This window comes from Zootermopsis nevadensis, unplaced genomic scaffold (genome assembly GCF_977971745.1).
Source record: "Zootermopsis nevadensis isolate Lab colony 2312 unplaced genomic scaffold, Znev_1.0 Znev_ptg000022l, whole genome shotgun sequence".
In the NCBI taxonomy this organism is placed as follows: domain Eukaryota; kingdom Metazoa; phylum Arthropoda; class Insecta; order Blattodea; family Termopsidae; genus Zootermopsis; species Zootermopsis nevadensis.
The window spans coordinates 2,890,916-2,911,983 of record NW_028259154.1 but is presented as its reverse complement, the minus strand read 5'-3'; the positions used below and the strand labels follow the sequence as shown (position 1 = coordinate 2,911,983).

The window sequence follows — 21,068 nt, the reverse complement described above, 5'->3', positions numbered from 1 at the left end:
CAGAGCCCACACTATCTGCTGTGGAACAGATGCAGAATGACTGAGGTTTTGAAGTTCTTCCTGTGGCATTAGCTTGAACTGAGAATGTGAAATGGAATGAAGCTGATAAAAGGAAATACCATATTCTTTCCAGGAAGAGGAATCACATTTTTGGTGACAAGCTGCAGCCAAAGCCAATAGTACCTGCAACTTACAGCCTTTCACACAGGACAAACTCTCTCTCATTCCGAGATGTGTTGGCCACCACACTTTCAACTATCAAAAAGGAAGACGAGGGTTCAAAATAGAAAGTTACTTGTGTATTTCCTACTAGCAAAACAAAATAGAAGACTATACAAAATATGTATTACTCAAGTTTGAACATGTTACTCTTACATGCATATTAACAGCACAGAAGGGTTACACCACTTGCATGGCCATAAAATGAATGACATAATAAATAACAGTGGTCTAACTGATCCAGTCCCATAAAGAGCTGCTTTTTTAAAATTTCTTATACATTGAAGATTTCTGTCTTCTGGGTTGTTGCGCTGTGTAGACTGGTCGATGTTAACCAATGTTTCAGAGGTCATACTGCCTCCATCATCAGGGCAATGACAGAGGCAGTATGACCTCTCAAATGTTGGTTAACATCGACCAGTCTACACAGCGCAACAACCCAGAAGACAGAAATCTTCATACTCACCGCTGTGAAAACCTCAAATCTTACATTCTTATACATTACTTTTCAAAATGGCAGAGAAACAAAAATGTAAAATGAAATATCTTTGAAATTCAATGTGATTTGTATAAATACTTCTGAGACACAAAACTGTCTCATCAATTACAATATCTCATAAATTGCATGCTGTGTATCAGTGCTTTAACCAAACATAAAGACTTATCATATGTAAATAGGTTATTAAAAACCCAAAGTACAGGGCTGGTGGCCAGACTTTTAACTAATGTGTTATAAGAAAACGTTTACACCTACAAAATTATTAGTGCTAAAATACAGAACAGGTTACTGAAAAAAGAATAAAATGCCCAGTTGTATAGTGCTATATTTTAACAGTATGATGCAAAAAATAAAATGAGCACTCCAAGCCCTGAAATTTTGCTGTCATTCTTTTCTTCTTCACTGAACACACATGGCACCACAAGCATCATCCATCGTTTAGTGTAACAAGTTTCAAGAGAAGACATATGACTGGCTTTCCTCTTGAGCTGGATTGGAGTGGAGGCTGCCATCTACTTATTTCCAACAAATACTGAAGTCAGATGAAATATTTGGTGATCTGATTAGCTAACACATGTTGAAATGATATAGTTAATAGTGGTAGATCCAACAGGTGATAAAAAAATTCTTGGTCCAAGTAAAATAATAGCTACTGGCCAATTTTTCCATGTGCAAACCAAAGTCAAATAATGAGTTTATGAGCTCCTACACATTCATCAGAAATGTCACCTTTTACTGGTGGTTTATGCACAATCGTCAATTTATATATGGTCACCTTTTCGCATTATTGCAGTAAAGATACCTATGACCCTAGCATGTTTGTCACCCCATTCCAATTTGTCTTATGCCCCCCCCCCCCCCCCAGTATTGCTTTATGATTCAGATAGTTTCAGAACAATTAACAACTGACAGCTCATATGCATAGATAATCAAAAAATATGGATGAAGAATTTTTCACGTAAAGTTTATGAGCTCTTTACACCCATTTAACAAGACTTCACTGTCACAAGCATAGCTGTCACCACCTGTGCTGCATTTTGCCTAGCCTTTCCCCTCATGTTAAGTGTACCAATACGTTTTCAGCCAAACTGGCATGTACTGTGCCACGGTAGGAAGTAGTGGTGGGAGGTGGATGGGCAAGAAAGTGAGGAAACATACAATGGTGCCAGATGCAGCATCAGTTTCCAGTGAATGGTTACAACACTACGCAAAGACGACACGAGAACTGGCAACAATGCAGTGCAGCAGCTGATGCTTCCATCACGCAGTTTCTGAACAGACTGAGGTCTAGCTGCTTACCAACAGACCTTCTTTGCGCTGATTGGTCACTCACAAAGAGCAGAACTCGACTCAGCCGCCAATTTCACAGAAAAATACTATAGACAATGTTTACTTCCCTGGAATGTGTAACTCTTTACTCAAAGAGCACAATGACTCTGTCGACAACTAAATGATCAGATGGATTGTAAAATTTAGCTACTGTCACCGAGCTTACTGGAGAGAGATTTCGTTTTCCTAAGTCTCACATTTCTTGTCAGTCTTGCCTGTTTGATTCATACTGTAGCAAAAATTTTGAAATCTCAGCACATAAAAACTTTACTGTGTTTCATCATTTTGGTGTAAAATGTCATGCAGAACTGCTGGATTAGGTCCATAAACAAGAGAAAAGAAGGTTGTGATCAATGAAGAATTCTTGTTCTCATGAGGTACTTCTTGCATCTTCAAGTCACTGACAACTCAAATAAAAAGATGGATACCAACAGAATTCCAAGAACTGATGCATTATTTTTAATGTTTGCTGCCACAGTATATTCATCAAGCTCATTTTCAGTGTGAGATGAGATTGCTTCATCACAATCAGTCTCCAAAACTAGTTTCCATTAAATTTCTATTCTATTCCACAAACTTCATGCCATCATGAGAGAAGAAAGTCATATTCTTTTCACAGAAACAGTTTTCCAATTGAGTAACTAAAATACATAAGTAAGTTCCTGTCTACATCCTCCCTTACAACCGTTCGCAATCAGCAAACCATAAACACACTAGTCAAGTACTATTTATTCAACATCTCTTTGGTATTCCTTCCGGTTCATATTCTGATGCCACTACATCAGAGCTGAGAAGACCATGACCATAACCATGTGATTGGAACTTAACACTTTCCCTGTCACAACAGCCTTTACAGGTCGATGTTATATAAACAACTCACAGCAGTTAAGCAAAATTGAATTAGTGTCATAACTATTATAAAACGGCTGGAACTAAATGCTTACCTCAGCAGCATACAACTGTGACACATGTCCATTCGGCTGCAACATGCTCAATGTTGACACACAGTTGAAGAAGGTAAAATTGCAAGATATACCATGGTTGCTCATAATAAAGAACACTTCTAAAATTGTATAATCATTAAATTCTTAACCATTTATAATAATGCACCTATACTAAAATGTAATGTACATAAAAAAGGACTGTGCTGCAGAAGTTAGTACAAAGAATACAAAGTTGATATTAGCTTCAACAGACACTCTGACATATAACTTCGTGAACGTGCTCTAATGATTTGAAGTAAAACAATTTTCTATTATAAGCAGGGATGTGTACGTCAAGCAAATACAATTTGAGAACTTAAGAGCATACACTGCAGATACAATTATTACAGCATATAGGCACACACTTATTAATGTCTGAAATTTGTCTCAAATTCTGAACTTGTTACAAAGAAATAAAATCCATCACTAAAGTAACGGTGAACGTCAAAAAAAAAAAAAAAACAACCCAAGTGAGAGCAAGTTTTTCATATCATTAACCAAAACATTCGTACTTCACACTGCTGTAAATTTTGCAAAGCTGACAAGAATCATCCATGAGCAACTACACCTGCAGCACCTGGTCTCTCTACCTTATCACGAATACGATGTCTTTCTGGAATATACATGGTTTTAAATGTGCAGCATAACAAAAAATATGATTTTTAACAATCAGCACTTATGATGAGAGCAGTCTACAGTTGTGCTTACGTGTAGCCATTTGTAGGCCATCTTTATGTTAAAATTTTGAAAGAACTCGTAGTTGATTGTTTTTCCGCAACTGAAGAAATTTACAGAAAAAACAAACAAATTAACGTTTGCTGCTAATGTTGTATGTCATGCCTCCCAATGGTGTTAACGCAGCTCTCCCAGTGCCTTGAAAACAACCACCCACACCTCAAATCCTCCATCGACACCGCAGACGCCACACCTTCCAGCTCCACTGCCCCTTGTGCCTCACCAACACACCAGCCTGCCACTAAGATCTGGCAATCACTAAACTTGAAACGTGAGGCTGACCGTCTGAAAACGTATGAGAAATGGTCGATCTTGTTCATGGACCCACATCCTCTGTCAGCTGCTGGCTTTTACAACACAAACCAGGGTGATGTGGTGCAGTGTGCCTTTTGTGGAGTTCAGGTGGGACACTGGGAGGAAGGAGATGACCCCTTCACAGATCATCAGCACTGGGCCCCATCCTGTGGGTTTGTTAGAGGGATGCCAGTTGGAAACATTCCCATCAATTCCGATGGCCACCGAGTCACAAGAGAGTCGTGGCTATGATGTCTGTGGACCATTCTCGGACTTTAGGCTGAATTCTGGCTCAGAGCGAGCCGTCAGCAGTGGGGTGCATCACAACCTTTTGACACCAGAGGAACTGCAGAAGCATGGCATCAACCAGAGCCGTGGCCCAATGCACCCATCTTACAACACATATGATTCACTAGTACGGTCATATGAGAACTGGTAACGCTCCCTCAAACACAAGCCAGACAAACTGAGTGAAGAAGGGTTCTATTACATGGTTAAGGGAGACCAAACAGTGTGTTTCCACTGCGGTGGAGGACTCCAAGACTGGGAGGAGACGGACAATCTGTGGGTTGAACATGCAGTGTGGTTTCCCAAGTGTAAGTATGTTGTGCTGAACAAGGGGCGGGAATTCATTCAAGAATGTCGTCAGCCAAAGGCAGCCAATGTTCCAGTCCAGGATTTGAAGAATTTGCTGGGAGACATGCAGAAGACAAAGGCATCATCATCATCATCATCAAGTAAGGAGCCCAGCCTGAAAGCATCCGCTGTTCAAGCAAACGGTTCACATGAGAAGGTAATTGATGACGCACGAGTCTGCCAGATTTGCTACGTGGAAGAACGGGGAGTTTTATTCTTACCTTGTGGTCACCTTGTAGCATGTGTGAAATGTGCAGCATCACTTTCAACATGCGCTGTGTGCAGACAACCATTCACTGGCACTGAAAGAGCATTCCTGTCGTGAAAACCTGTACCAGCATTGGGATACCAAATTCACATTAGGGAGTCTAGGTTCACGGGATGTAGTTGGCCTGCAGTGTTGCCAACATGACTTGGCCCTGCTTTCTAAACTGTGTTGATGTCCGCTAGCATCTCCCTCTAAAGTGTGTTCTCGACATTGCAGGCACACGACTCCCGTGGACATTCAGATCAAACTGGCACCAAATTTGTGTCAGTGTAAAGGAATGAGATGTTGTGTTTCGTATTGAGACATGTCAGAATGAATGGTATGTAATGACATTTAAATCTACCAAAGAAAGTTTGTATGGTACAGTTTACATATTGAATTGATGGCTTTGTCCATGGCAGGTAGGTGTCTGTGTGTCTTTGAAAGCTGGTAGTTGTGATATGCACAGTCTCATGCGCGGGGAATGGGCATGTTGGCATGGCAAGACACACCTTGCCACATAGTACAGTGTATTCTGCTATGGGCATTTCTTCCAACTTATGAAAACAGAATACTGCCCTCTGATACTGGATGACTTATGCATTGCTGTCTGAAATTAGGAACTTTGATTGATAAATTGATAATTAATTACAGGTTATGTTGTTCTAAACCATGTAGTACTATGTAGCGTGTAGGAACTCTCTTCGGAGATAGTCCTACTTCAGGTAAGTGAGTGCTCCTGCCTACGCGAACTCCGGGTTCCCCATGACCCGAGGGGTAGCAACCTGCAATGGTCCCTCTACCAGGGTCATGGTAGATGGCATAGGGCAGCAGCTACATCATTACTGGGGCGAGGCTATTGAAGAATGACTTCCCTAAAGGCCCGTCACCAGATATTCACAGGCGACAATCACATACTGATTGTACCGGTTGTGATACTGTGTAGGGTATGACAGGCCTAGGAAGCTGATACCCGAAGCCAAGAAAACATCACTCGAATTGAAAAGGGTAATAGCCGAAAGGGCTTTACCAAGCGGACCTGGCCTCAGGCTGGAAACAGCAATGGATGATGATGATGATGTGACTTATATATACTCATGCTGACAAGATGTTTTATTCTGCATCTTTAAAAGTACCAGTGCACCAGGAATTCAAAACATTCAATGATACAGCTACACAAACCAAGACCAAGGCAACAAAATACTAGAAATTTGATGATTTAGAAATCTAAGATGAAACACTTCGATAGACATTTCTGTGCAAACCTTCACTACCATGGGCTCTCAAATTCATCACTGGCCTAGTTTATATGATTTACATCACTCTTGCTTTGGAAATATATGATTATCCCTTACAGGCACAACTTTTTCTTGAAAATGTGTTCAAGTGTTCTGCTATAACACTGCAAAATTACAACTTTTTTTTAACCTTTCCATTGTACTTAAATAAGCTCACAATGCAATGTAAACAGTAGAGTAAAAATATGGCATTGGTTAAATACAGGGAAAACAGGACATTGCATTAGATTTCTTGAATAAAATTCACCATGGTGAGTATCCTAACCCACATGTTACAACTCAGATCCAGACATCCTTAACTCAAGGTAAATCTGTGTTTGTTTCTGCAATAATCTTACAATTGAGATAGTTTTCAAATTATCAATGAATCAAATTAATTTTGTGAATAATTTTTGTGGGAAAACAACATTGAATTTCTTTCTTACTCTGCTCATCATACACATCCCTTAAGAGTTTATGGTGTGTGACATGACATGAAAGTCCTTCAAGGAAAATCATGTATTAAAAAACTTGTACACAGTCATACAGTACTTCACATAAAACTACTTCACACATCATAGAAACTACCAATAGTAGGAAAAAAAAAATATTTGCGCCTGTTATATGTGATACTACCACTATAAGTCATACATCTTTCAGGAAGAAAATAACATACTTTAAAGACTGTCATTTCTTTTGTTCTATACATAAAATATTGTACCTGTTGATTTTTGTTACAAAAATGGCAATGCAGCTTTACTTATTCTGCTGAGCCTGCTGTCCAGTTCCTGTACCTGGATTACCATAGCTGTAACTGTTCTGCCCATAGCCTTGCCAATTTCCCTGTTGTGGATAACCAGTATATGTCCCATCTGCTCCAGTCTAAACACAGAAAAAATTCATGCACTTCTTTTCCAAAGCACACAGCCACAGCCTTGTGAATTCAGTTAAAACATCAACTATCACACCCAAGAAACAAGGGTAGACTCTGCATACCACTGTATGCACTGCTTAATGTGATGACCACTTATTAAAATGTTTTATGCAATAAGATTAAAATCAAAATAATACACCATGTGAAATGAGGTTTTCACAACCATGAGGATGATGATGGGTAGATGCATCCACTGATGAGTCTACATGGTGCTAAAAACCAGAAGAACATCAAAACACATTACATTTTCACTGCTTATTGGAATCAGGTATTTGATTACGAGTTAAAAACAAAACCCAATTTAGACAAAATTTTGAAACACAAAAACAATTGGCTTCAACATGTTAACAGAATGTAGAGAGACAAACTTCCCAAATAATTAAAAAAACTAGCTCAGTCAGTATAGTGACTAGCTACGGGCTGGACGGCCAGGGTTCGATCCCCGACGGGGGCAGAGGATTTTTCCTCTAGCCTCTGCGTCCAGACTGGCTCTGGGGCCCACCCAGCCTCCTCTACAATGGGTACCAGGGGTAAAGCCGGCCGGGGCGTGATGCTGACCACTCACCCCCATCTAGTGCCGAGGTCAAGGAAGAGAGGAGCTATACCTCCACTCACCCCAAACGCCTACATGGCGTGTAGCGGGACAAACTTTACTTTACTTACAGGATGTGGATGAAGAAACCCTGGAAAACCGCATAAGATACTTTTAGAGTACGAGGCCAGAACGGGTCAATATGACCTAACTCCTCGACTGTTTGATTATGATAACGATGTATTTCATTATAAGAATCAAAAGTTGCCGCAAGTAAGGAAACATCGTCGTCCTTGTCGTCAGGGTACTGAGGTGGTTCATTGGTCAGTACCAACCTCAGCTTGCTACTGCTAGACTATGGATGGTTATATTATGAATGGTGTCAGCATTCATCAGTCTGAAAGCCTCATTTTTGAAAGGATATTATATACGTTGTGAACCATTATAAAACCTTTTTACCCGTTGACTACAAACTTTCAAAATATCAAAGGCATAATTGCAGTACTGTTACCCTGTAATGTGACATGAATAAATTACAATGGACAAAGAGCATGTGACCTCATGGGCTGATACTCAGCAGAGTAGGAGGAAGATGGGTAGACTCTCGTGCAGTCTCTCTGGTGTGCCAAAACAACCTAACCTGACTTGTTGCTGAACCATATCATTTCACTGCAAGTGCAGAGGGATAGTTTGTGTCTTGTATATTTCCATGCACTCTTAAATACTTCTTGCTTCAGCTGAGACATGTTGGTCACCATGCAGCGATAAATTTGAAATGCCAAATGCCAAACCCATGAAGCAATTACCCCCAGAAAGCAATGGAGAAAGGTGGTGCAAATGGTCGTGATTAGACTGTTATTCAGAACCGAAAGGACTTCCAATCAACTCTGGTGATAGTCTACAGAAAACTAGAATGAGTGATTATTTAACCTTACACAAGGTGTGATAGTATCAAGATGTGATCAGTTGCAGAGTTGCAGTTTATCGTCTGTGGATATCAGACGTCCGACACATCACAATACAACCTCATAATAAACATCAAAATGCATACTCCAAATCAAGATGAAGACTGAAAATTAAAAATCTATAAACGCAATGCACAAATGTACAATAGTTTTTAAAAATATATGAATTGATAAGCCTGATGATGATGTGGTAAACATCGAAACATGTCGTCGAAATCAAAAGCGCTGTGATAAATGTAATATTATACGACACAGAAAAGCGCCATAAAATATAACATAATGCAATTTATATTGTAAATGTTATAAATAATTTTAACAACATTATTTTAAAACAAGTTTTGTGTATAGACTGGAAAAATAAATATATGTATTAGTAAAAAACATTCAACTCAAACTAATCATACGTTGTGCACCAATTTTACATTATTCACTACCATGTTTGAACACAGTGCATAATTCACTGTATTTTCTTAGACCTATCCATGTGTGCGCTATTAACCATTCCTTGACCTGTTACTGCCAAGCTCTGAGGTCTAGTGGTAAACACTCCTCCTCCTCATTCAAAGGTCCTGGATTCAAATCTCGGCCCAGAGACCGGCTATCCTGACTGGGGTTTCTCATGGTTTTCCTCAGTCCCACCAAGGAGATACCAGGACAGTACCTTAAATTAGGCCACAACCACTTACTTCCACATCAAATTCATTGTTCACTACCAACCTCTATATAATCTGAGTTATTGAAAAAGCACTGTTAAATAAACTATAAATAAATAAATTGACCTGTTATCTAGCTATCTAGTTATCTAGAGTAGCAAACCCCAAATCTTCAAATTCTGAATCAAGTTTTTACCAGCAAATCCAATAATTTTCAGTCCTTACTAGGGAATAGCAGCTTTGTCTGCTGTGCTTAGGGGCTTCTTTACAGGAGTAAGAACTTATTATGGATATCAGTGGTTTGCTGTTTTATATTTATACATAAATTGTTATTCTGTGCGTCTATAATCTTTGAGTATGATATGTTACAGTTCTTTTTTGTCATGAAACATGAACCAGTTAAAAAGATTTGGAAGATGCTCCTTAAAACAGGGAATTGGAATATGTCAATATTTTCAAATTCACTAAAACTATGTGCAAGTGCTCTGATCTGAAACATCTCATCTGGCCATTGTATGCAGGTAACAGGTTCCTTGACCCTAGCTAGGGTCAAGGAGCACGAGCACCACATCCGGCTGGACAGCCTGATAAATCTGCTGTTGCTGAACATCGCTTCAACCTGGGACACAACATACAGCTCGGGGATACTTCTGTCCTCTCGACAAAAACCAGCTACATGAATTGGATCATCAGGGTAGCCATCGAGATCGAATTACATCCCGACAACTTCAACAGGGAAGATGGACTTCACCTGAGCCAGTCATAGAAGCCCCTCATTCACACTCTTCGAGGGCTCCGGAAGCATTCCAGAGTGCACCCCATGAACCACCCAGATAACTAACCTGGCCCTTTTCACAATCCACCCAACTCCCGATGTCCCACTGGACGCACGTCCCGAGGCCCTCATGAGGGCTGCACTTTGACCTCCCTCTCTCTCACACACCCACACGCGCTCCTATTGGTCCCCATTCATGCCTGATTTGACACCTGCTCCCATTGGCTAGGGGCAGGCTACTCCATTCAGGGTCTGGCTCCTATAAACCTAGCACCACCCATCCAATTGGCACATTCATCGCCCTAATGACGGAGGCAGTATGACCTCTGATACACTGGTTAACATCGACCAGACTACACAGCGCAACAACCCAGAAGACAGAAATTTTCATACTCACCGCTGTGAAAACCTCAAATCATACAAAACGTTATCTTACCTCATGACAAAAGAGAAGACATTGAAAATGGACTACTGAGACATAAAGTATGTTTTCATTCTTAGCATGCAAAATAAGACAAAAAATTGTACCTGTCCCCATCCCTGTGCACCTGTGCCGTAGGCCTGGTTGTAATACTGCTGAGTCCAGTTTGCATAGTTGCTGCCATTTCCATAACCTTGCTGGCCATAGCCCTGCTGAGGATAGTTCTGTCCATAGCTTGCCTGCTGACCATAGCCTAGAAGAAGAAAGGTCACACTTAATGCAAAGCTCCACACACACCATGAAACTACGGGCAAAAAGTCAGCATTCAAGGTATGTGTACAGTAGGGCACCGCTTATACGGCGGGTTAGGGACCAGACCCCCGCCGTAAAGCGGATCTTTGCCTTTTTTCACTTGCAAATGCATATCAAAGCCTAATAAGATGTTACACTATCATATAGTAAGTGCACAATAGTGCTAGGCCTAAGAAAACGATATGAAAGTAAAATGAATATCAGTAGTACACACATTGTGGCTCGTTTGATCTTCAATCCACACAACTAAAAGTTTTTCCATGTCAGCAATAAGGCTATCTCTCTTTCTTATGACTTTAGAGTTCATTCGTGTGGCACTTTTAATTTCATTTAACACTTTCTCCTTAGCGTTCACGATGGTACTAACAGTTTGGTGAGCTAGAATTAGCTTACGTCCTATTTCGGCCATAGACATGCCTTGTCCACGAAGTTTAATTATATCTAACTTGGCATTTAAAGTAAGAGGCTTACGACTCCTCTTTTTATCGCTACTACCCTTAGACGTCTTTGTAATTACACTGTAGTAACACAAAAATATTATATAAATATACAGTTTGTAATAACTTTGAAAAATTGCCAGAAATACGTAGACGCGGAGCGCACAAAAGCTGTAAACAGACTGAATCAGCGACGATAAAATGGCGCCGGATGCACTTCTCTGACTCAGCTGTTGAGCGCCGTATTAGCGAATCGCCGTAAAGCGGAGCGCCGAAAAGCGGGGCCCTACTGTACTGTCAATTGAGAGGTTTTGCTCGTAAGACTTTAAATACGCTACATCTTAAATCGGTAGTTTGTAACCACGTTGCATGTACAGTAGTCTCCTTGAGTTACACTGCAGTCAGTGGTTAGCAAAATTGCAACTAGCCATAGCCTATGGGACATTACGAGCTATAGGAAGTAATCCTCAAAACATATATCAAAGTAAAACAGGGAGGGCAGAAAGTGGAATCCCATCATATGAGTGCTTTCGACTTAGAAGTGGGTTTCTCCGTCCATTCAAGTTGGGGAGAGGCAAAGAACATCAAAGGTGTACAGCTGCAGGCAATGGAAACAAGAGGTTCATACGGGTTATAGTCCCCATTCTAAAGTTTCAGTCTGAAAACAGTGATGCAGCCTACGCACAAGTCAGTCTATTTTCATTCATGAAATTCTGCACCTTCTCAGCATATCTAATTAATCAGTTCACACCACAGTGATACATTCATAAAGAATAATGAAAGAAGAGAGTAAGTAAAATATTTCACTTCAACATTTCAAGATATATTTCTCCTTAAAACATGAACTTATTTCTACTATATTTTATACCCACACCACAGCAAAATATGTTACAAAACATGCAAGCTAATTATAAACTGAGATACTTCAAAATGTATACCAAGAAGTCCTATGAATGACTGAATACCCACTTCATCACCATTCCCCGTTAAGTACTTCCTTTGATGCACATGAAGTTGCTGCTGGAGATAGTGTCTTCAATCATGTCAAATTACTCCGCTTTCACCATTTCTTTGAATCTGGGGAAGAGCTGCAAGTTGCATGGTGACAGGTCAGAAGAGTAGGCTGGTTGTACGAGGGTGAGTCAAATGAAAACCGTAAAACTGAGATAAAAATTCGAAATATCGCGCCATTGTCCTATAAGTTGGCAGACATGTTACCAATGCTATAACGAGTATCCTATAGGTGGTAGTATAATGCAGACAAACATATCGCCATCACAGTGCCAATTTGAAAATGGCTGCTCCACTAGTTACGTGCACGAAAGAAGAACAACGTTCTGTAATTCGTTTTTTGATCAGTGAAGAATCTTGAAGAATCATCTTCGACCTGCAGTCAGATCAAAGCGACGTGGACTTTTGACTAGAGGTGTCCTTGACATGACAATGCTCGGCCCCATACTGCCCGTGCAACAGTTGCAACAATCCAAGACTTGCACTTTGAGTGTCTTCCACATCCGCCATACTCACTAGACCTAGCCCCAAGTGATTACCACATGTTTGGGCCACTCAAAGAGGCGATGGGAGGAAAGAAGTTCCGTTCTGACGAAGAGATACAGCAGGCGGTGCATGAGTGGTTGCGCAGACAACCACAAGAATTTTTTCGTAGAGGAATCCATACACTTCATAAACGCTGGAGGGCCTGTATTGAACGAAATGGAGACTATGTAGAAAAATGATATAGTTGTGTACCGCTTTCACTCCATAAATTAAATTAAAAAAAAAAAATTACGGTTTTCATTTGACTCACCCTCGTAGTTATTTCTATCCACCAAAAATTGGAGGATGGAGAGTGACAAGTAGCATCGTACAGTGTCATGATGTGGCATCAAACTGTTCCGCCATTCCTATGGTAATGTCTGTCAGACACCTCTCTCAAACATTGTAAGACTTCTTTTTATAATGCTGAATTAACTGTTTAACCTCAGGGGAAAAACTCAAATCAACAATGCCTCAATATCAAAGAATGCAATCACCTGTGATCTTGACTGACATGCCTTCATTTGGTGCTGGTGATGTGGAAGCTTTCCACTGGGGGCTCTGTGTACTTGTTTGAATGCTGCACAAATTTCAACATTTTGCCAAATGTGACAAAGAGACCAAGATCACAGAGCAACTGGGGGTTTACTCAGTGGAAACTCAGTACGCTATTGCATAAACGTCTCAATCGCATGCACCACCTGCCACAGATTAAGCCATTCTCGTGCACATAGCTTCTTCTTCTTTCTCTTAAGGTATCTTCACTTTATGTAAGTGATCTGACAACGAAAACTTTCCATCTAACTCTCGTCTTCCACAGCTCAATTCCTTCCCAGGTTCTTCTTGCACTAACTTGTTCCCATCTTGGTCACAGCATCCCTCCTTTCATGTTCAGAACCCTCTTTGGTACTTGCTGTTCATTTATGCCAAACTCCAAAAACCCAGTAACTCATAACTGGTTTTAAAATTTGGCATTGCCATGTGACATAAGCCACCACATAACTACAAACATACCAAACTACATGGTCATCAAAACTCTTTTCTGATATGTTTGGAGATGCCTGAGGTTTTGAAATAAAATTGAAATTATTTCAGAAGTAGCTGGAAAGTATTAACCTATATCGTTCTTCTCCCTGTGATTCCCTTCATATGAATGGATCATCATGTGTTGTTTCCAAGTGTCTGTGCTATACAAGTGAATGATTCCTCAGCTGAGAATTTAAAAATGACATTCAATTACTTTTGTAACCATGCTTTGAAGAACCATTCCCCTGTGAAGTCCATAACACACAAGGAAAACTGCATCTTCAACTCAATCTTGTGTAGTAGTAGTTTTATCCAGTAAATTTTAATAACATCTTATGCTTCTTTACCTGTATCTTGGTTTTCTGAGTTAGACACATTAGCATGTCATTTGTTAAGTGCATTTGGCAGCACAAATTCGTGTGAATAGGCTGTTTCCTGTATCAAAATAAATCAAAGCCAAGTTCAAGAATCACTGATGTGTACTTGCATGACGTGAGGCAAACTGGTACTTCAAAAGTGGAACAAAATGTAAACTTCCTTATGCAGCAAAGGCAGGTCCAAGGTAGTATTCAGTTTTGTGTCGACTATGGTAGGGATCTTTGAATGTTCTAGCCCTAGTGGCACATTATCCTTTCAATGTGGCCTTCCAGCCTGAAGAGTAAGACCCCTCTTTGTTGTTATGCAATAAAAATATTACGAGCTGTTATCAAAAGCTGCAGTGACAAATTTTTAGACGTAGGAAGTTTTGAAAAACGACCTGGAATCTGTAAGCCCACTGACAATTTTCAGATTTAACAGATGGTTGAAGAGGATACTGATTTTATTAAATGCAATGATCTATGGAAATTTTTAACTAAAAAGGATATGGTATCACTTTAGCAGTACACTGTGAAAAAATGACATTTTAAATTGTAATTCTTCCAAATTTTCATTTCAAACTACCTGCAAACTTCAATTTAACTGCATTAAATTCTGTAAAAACTACATTTAAATTAACAAGATTTTACCATATAGTGACTTGACTTGACTTGACAAGACATGTACAAAAGAATAAACATTACTCAAATCATTAAACTCCATCTGAAAATTCTTCCAAGATTAAATAACAAATTAATTTCCAGCCAGTGCAATTAGTTCCCATGCAACCAGATTACCACTAATCATTCAAAGAAAGAAACCTAGCATTCATAATTCAACATATTTCTTCCAGAACCTAACAAATGTGATAATCTAGTGCAAGTAAAATCACTGAAAATACCGTAGCCTCAAGCAAAGTGGAGAGGTTTGGCATTTCCTATCAATAATTTGTTTCAATTTTATTCAAAAGAATAAGTTTGAATCATGTGGAAAACCTGCAATATGTGATAAAATCCTTCAGAAAAGATAATGCAAAAATCAAGTTTTACCTTTCCAACCTTGCTGTGGGTAATTCTGCTGCGTCCAACCTTGCTGGTTGTAGCCCTGTGCTCCCCAGTTTCCACTACCAGCACCTCCCCAATTGCTACCGCTGCTGCTGCTGCTGCCACCGCCAGCGCTGCCACCACCACCACCACTGCTGGTGCCACCGCTGCCGCCACATCCAACACTTCCTTGATTATAGCCTCCCCAATTTCCCTGCAACACACTCAAACCTTAAACCTTATGCCACTTTCAGTTTCCTTCATGGCTTGAATATCACTGATGCAATATGTCTAGCCTTCCAAGAACACTGGGACACCACGTATATGAAACAAGCTGTTAACGATAATCCATTATTGGGTACAGAAAGTACTGAATGAATGTAACAAGTACTAGGAAGTTGCTTGCCTCAGGAGATAACTTATGAACGGGTAAATATGCATTTCTCTATAGCAAACAATATTCATTACTGAGGCACAGGTCCTTTAGTAGCAAATCAAAGGAATGGATGAGAAAGTATAAACTATTTATGATACTTGTCATATTAAATTCCTCTTGCACAAAGAGTGTAAACAATATTTTGTTTTGAAATGGAATAAAGTGACAAATATCAGCAAAGCCAACTGTTAGATTACAAAAATAGCAATATAATAGCTTAATTACCACATTACTGGAAAGTGAATACTGAACAATATTAGAAGCAGAACACTGTCACATACCCACTTTCTTTTTTGACCAAAAAGAATGAAACCAAAGAATAAGATGATTTTTTTTCTCTGTCCATCAGAATGTCACATACAAGTATCACAAACACACACACACAGACTGAAATGTTCTGGAGGAGGGGGGATCAGAAATATTCGACTAAAATAACAGAATTGTTCGTTATCAGGACTTTTCCATCGACGTTTCGGAGGCTTGTTCTGTCTCCGTCTTCAGGTGAGAGGTGCCTACTCTGTTGGGCCCCTTAGATAGAGCTAGTCCAGTGAGAGATAACAAACAATTTTAAATGTAAACTACCGTCGTCAAAACCCTTTAGAATTAAAATAACATAACATATTTCTACACACTTAACTACAAAGATATGACAATATACCTGCATGAATCCAGTTTCAATCCCTGGCGTAGGCTAATTTAAATAATTCAGAATATCCATTCATACATACCTTTCCTCCAGATTGTTGATTACGATTTCCTCCTGACTGGCGATTACGATCAAAGCCTCTGTTGCCATGGGAGTCACCTCCTCGACCACTGCCACGACCTCCTCTCCATCCACCACCACCACTACCACCACCACTTCCTCCTCCGCCACCACTTCGGAAACCACCATGAGGCTGATTTCTAGACAACAAAACAATTTAATAAGCAGCTAACTGTACATTGTGTTCAGTGTTGAGATTCTACAATGAAGTAGTCTTTAAAAGGTTATAAAATGATACTGGCACCAATTTATTTTTTACATCTGAAGTGACACAGAAGGAATTAAGGAAGCATACTTTATTAAGCCCATGGAGAACATTCAATACACCTAAAAGCAGAATTTGTGTACAGTATCATCGGCCATCATCCTAAAATTTACGCATCTTGCTATGCCCAATAAGATAATTATGCATTCTTTGCACAACGTGCATAGTAAGAACGCATTGTGGGCTGGTCATGTTAGTCTACCCATTCACCCACCCAGTCAATTCAACTGGAGACCCACTGGATCGATCTGGCTGAAATTTGATGTAGACGTTGTACTATTCTTGCACAACCTCTGATTCTGAGGTTGTGAATATCCTACGAGCGGTAAAAATAAAATGACGGATGAAAAGTCATGAGGTAGACAGTAAAGTGCTGCAATCTGGCAGCCAAAAGGAAAACTATTGAACAAGGCAAATTTAATACCTGAAAATGCATGTTGCAAAGAACACATGAGGAAATTATGTGTATTCTGGTACGGAATACAGTTTCCAAACTTGTTTGAGAAAGGGTAACACCTACCACCATTTACAGATAGTGTAGGTACTGGCGAACACAAATCAAAATTTCTACTCCCTTATATAAGAATGAGAGAGCATCTAAAACTCCCACTGATAATTAAGAATTAATTGAATAACATATTTGTATCATGGTCTACTGTGTAATACATTTGACCCTTTTAGACCAGTAAGGTGTTTCGGCTCCTTCAGTTTAATCTTCATTATTCTTGTCTCACATGCTTTATAACAAATTTAAACATCACATGAAGTTTTTCAAGAGGTCCACTAAGTGAAAGAATATAACAAATGTCATTTTCAAGAATCAAACTTTCAGACCCACAAACAGAAGCATTAAATGACAACAGATGATATTTTTTCCATTTCTTCCGAAACTCATTAGTGTTAACTCTCCTTCATTCACTTTTGCCATCTGCCTTGTTTCTCTATCCTACACTTAGGCATAAAATGTCAGCTTTATCAGTTACATGCTGAAGTAACCTTGATATCACATTTCATTGAAATGAGTCAGTACCATACAGAGATTCACGTCATCACAATGGATTTCACTCCCATATCAAGACTCTTGCCATCTATTGGGTTTCATACAAACTTACCAGAGTTTAAGAGAAACCAGCATTGATCAAATGAAATAAACCATTATTGTGAGCTTCAAAATTGCTGCAGAGAAGTTGTTAACTGTTCCTATGGTTGTTCTTACAACATCACCAAAGCATTACCAGAAACCCTTAAAAAAATAAGTACACGACTCAGTACCTGTCTCTCCAGCTACCACCTCCTCCTCCTCCTCCACCTCTTGGCTGCCAGCCACCGCTACGGTTCCTGTTATCTGGTCCACCTAATATATAAACACTGCATTAATAACGAGGTAAAGCTTTCCACCACAAGAAAACACCTGTAAGAGTGTTTCCAGAAATCATACAATCATTGGCAAAAATATACGAGGAGCGTCCACAAAGTAAGTTTCCTACTCGTCCCACAGCTAGCAAACCTTATATTGCGCGAAGCGACTGTGCGTACGCGATAGAGCAATGACGTAGCATGGCGCATGCACTAACGGCACTTCCCGCGTTCTCACAGTAGCATCGTTGCAGCTGTTGAAGATGGAGGTTCTTATTCCAGCTCCCGCCGACTGTGAAGTGCGGTCAGTGATAACGCTAGGCCGCACACGGCTCGACGGACAGCAAGTCTCCTGCAGGAGTTCAGCTGGGAGGTGTTTAATCATTCACCCTACAGCCCGGACCTCGCTCCCAGTGATTTCCATCTTTTCCTACACCTCAAGAAATTCCTGTCCGGTCAGCGTCAGCGTTTTGAGAATGACAGAGAGGCGGAGATGGTTGTCACACAGTGGTTCCAATCCCAGGCGGCAGACTTCTACGACACAGGTATTCAAAAGTTGGTCCCACGGTATGACAAATGTCTCAATTCCGGTGGCGAATATGTTGAAAAATAGCTGGACACTTGCTGTATCTGTTGCAATAAATATTTCCATGAAATTGTGTTTTGTTTCTGTAAACGGCCCCAGGGAAACTTACTTTGTGGACGAGCCTCGTATAATAGTGGAAATAAACTACTACCAAGATAATGTGCAGTTAAACTGTGCCATGAGGGTAAAAGTGAACTAATTTCACGACTCTACTAGGCAATCACATGTACAGCAGCCTGTTAGCATAAAATTACTGGGGTTCATTCATGGCTAGACTTCAACATTTTAAATAATATTGAAATAACAAATAATCATATAGTATTACGGTCTTCTATAATACTGCACAGAACAATCAACAGCAATTTATGATGAAGCATGGAAAGCCTACTTACCAGTCATCCAGTCTACAGGCGTCATAATCTGAAGTAGCTTTGGAACAGGACATACACAACACAACATTATGAACACAATAACCCTATATTTATACCTCTTGGTCTGTATCCTCCTCGGAATGAAGACCTATCCCTCCCGTCACGGGAGTCATTTCTGTGGCGCTTCTGTGATTGTCCATACCCAGCATCTCGCCCTTCTCTGTTGTACTGATCGACCAAGGGACGGGATTCTGCCTCTTGCAGTTCACTGTATAGTACTTCATTGAATATATCACCTACCTCAGGCAACATGAAGTTGGCTGTAACAGCATAATCACTTGAATAAGCATCATTTCACTGGTTTCTAAACACATCTCCTTAGATTCTTGATGTATATAATCACCGATTAATGTGGTACAAACATCAATACTTCAAGCCAAAAATGTCAATGTTTGTAATGTATGAAGATCTAGGTATGAAATAATAGTTTAGAGCATATTAAACAAACATATCACAATAATCCCCAACATCAAAGGCTGTATAATAATTTCCACCAGTTCTGTAATTAAACATATTAAAATATGCAATATACATGTTTTATAACCACAATCAGTTTTATTCAGTTATTAACTTTAATATTTTCATCTAAGTTTCATGGCATTCATTATGCAACTATTATATATATAGCATTCAAGAATCTAAGTGTGTGTGTGTCTGACCCCACCCTATGTTCCCAATCCATTGTTCAATACAAAAACAATAAACTAAAAGCTGACATTATGAATGAACAGTGCTTTAAGTGAGTAAAAAGAAACAGCAAGGGTCAGTAAATTGTTTTTTGTATGACTTAAAAATAACGCAAAACTTACTTTTCATTAAGCAATGCTAATTTAAATGTTCCTAAAAGTAAATAAGTCTGAAACAAGGAGAAACCTGGGCTGCCTGTCATTTCATGCAACTGCTATTAAAATAATGTGTACAATATATCCAAACAAACCTTAACTAAATGAACTGGCAAAGCTAACACTGAACTACAAAAATCGTACCACCTGGATAAATACTGTTATAATTATGTATATAATACTGTGCTCTCTCTCTCTCTCTCTGTCATTGAATCAATTTCACTTTAATGTACATGGTTCATTCACTACACAGTAAAAGGTTATGTGAAAGAATTAACGTAATATTAACAAAGCATCATATTGCATATATTTGTTTTAAATATCTACTATAATTACTACCTGTAATCATCATTCTCTAAAGGTCTGTAAAGATGGTTTATTCATTATACTACTATTATGTTGAACACTGTACACTGTCTGAAGTACATTTGATGAGCATGATGTTGAGATGCCTCTACTCCCTCCTGTCTTTAGGTGATTGTCATTAAACTGAGAGATTTATTACATTTCTTTATTCTTACAGGGACAAAGCCCAACATAACATCGGTAGGAGAGCCAGAGACAGACATTTGTTTGGGTAACCTTCAATAATAACTTTAATTACCACAATATGTGGAAATATGAAACCTGACTGTGGACTTAGCTGAAATTACATCAATACACAAAATAAATAAACACACATTAAAACCCCACCTGAAATAAAAACCTGTATGCACTATAGATTCATTATATTGCACTGATTTACGACTACATATTCTAATCTGCTACTCTAGTGAGACAGTTTGTTGGAGATGAATCAAGATAATCTTACACAATGCACGGAGAAATGGACTAATTTCAGAAAAATTGCACCTATACATACTGATGGGAAATGTTACAAAAGTAGATTAAAATACGTCATTCATATGTAACAACTAATGTCAGTTTATGCAATAGACTTGTGGTATCAAGAAATCTGATATTTAGCCCTGGTACCTCCTTGTATTTTTTCTAAAGATTTCATGAGCCAAGAACAATTTAAGAAATGCACTGGAAGTATTCACATTTCCTAAACTTTTCACACACTTTCAGCACTGATAAGGAGAAAATCAAGTATTACAAAACATCAAAGCACAGTGTCCAACCAAATATACAGTGAACATACATGATTTACTAGGACGAAGATGGAAAGGAGCA

General features: G+C 39.3%; 2 protein-coding genes and 1 pseudogene across 4 annotated transcripts in view; 2 read left to right on the top strand and 1 right to left on the bottom strand.

The window, feature by feature from the left end:
• Positions 1 to 328: 328 nt before the first annotated feature.
• LOC110834182 (uncharacterized) overlaps positions 329 to 21,068 on the bottom strand; it is a 42,036-nt gene continuing 21,296 nt past the window's right edge. For all 3 annotated transcript variants that reach the window (XM_022073068.2, XM_022073069.2, XM_022073071.2), the window contains exons 12-17: positions 19,107 to 19,310; positions 17,950 to 18,031; positions 16,375 to 16,552; positions 15,217 to 15,424; positions 10,607 to 10,752; positions 329 to 7,101 (exon numbers count right to left, since the gene is read on the bottom strand). In XM_022073068.2, the coding sequence (XP_021928760.2) occupies positions 6,976 to 7,101; positions 10,607 to 10,752; positions 15,217 to 15,424; positions 16,375 to 16,552; positions 17,950 to 18,031; positions 19,107 to 19,310 (944 nt within the window). In that variant the 3' untranslated portion in view covers positions 329 to 6,975. The remainder of the gene's footprint in view (positions 7,102 to 10,606; positions 10,753 to 15,216; positions 15,425 to 16,374; positions 16,553 to 17,949; positions 18,032 to 19,106; positions 19,311 to 21,068) is intronic.
• Positions 3,862 to 5,020, top strand: LOC110834188 (death-associated inhibitor of apoptosis 1-like; annotated as a pseudogene).
• The window catches only part of LOC110834185 (dynein regulatory complex protein 8), a 31,894-nt gene continuing 29,043 nt past the window's right edge, over positions 18,218 to 21,068 (top strand). Inside the window, exon 1 of the mRNA XM_087353674.1 lies at positions 18,218 to 18,578. Coding sequence (XP_087209800.1) covers positions 18,527 to 18,578 — 52 coding nt within the window. The 5' untranslated portion in view covers positions 18,218 to 18,526. The remainder of the gene's footprint in view (positions 18,579 to 21,068) is intronic.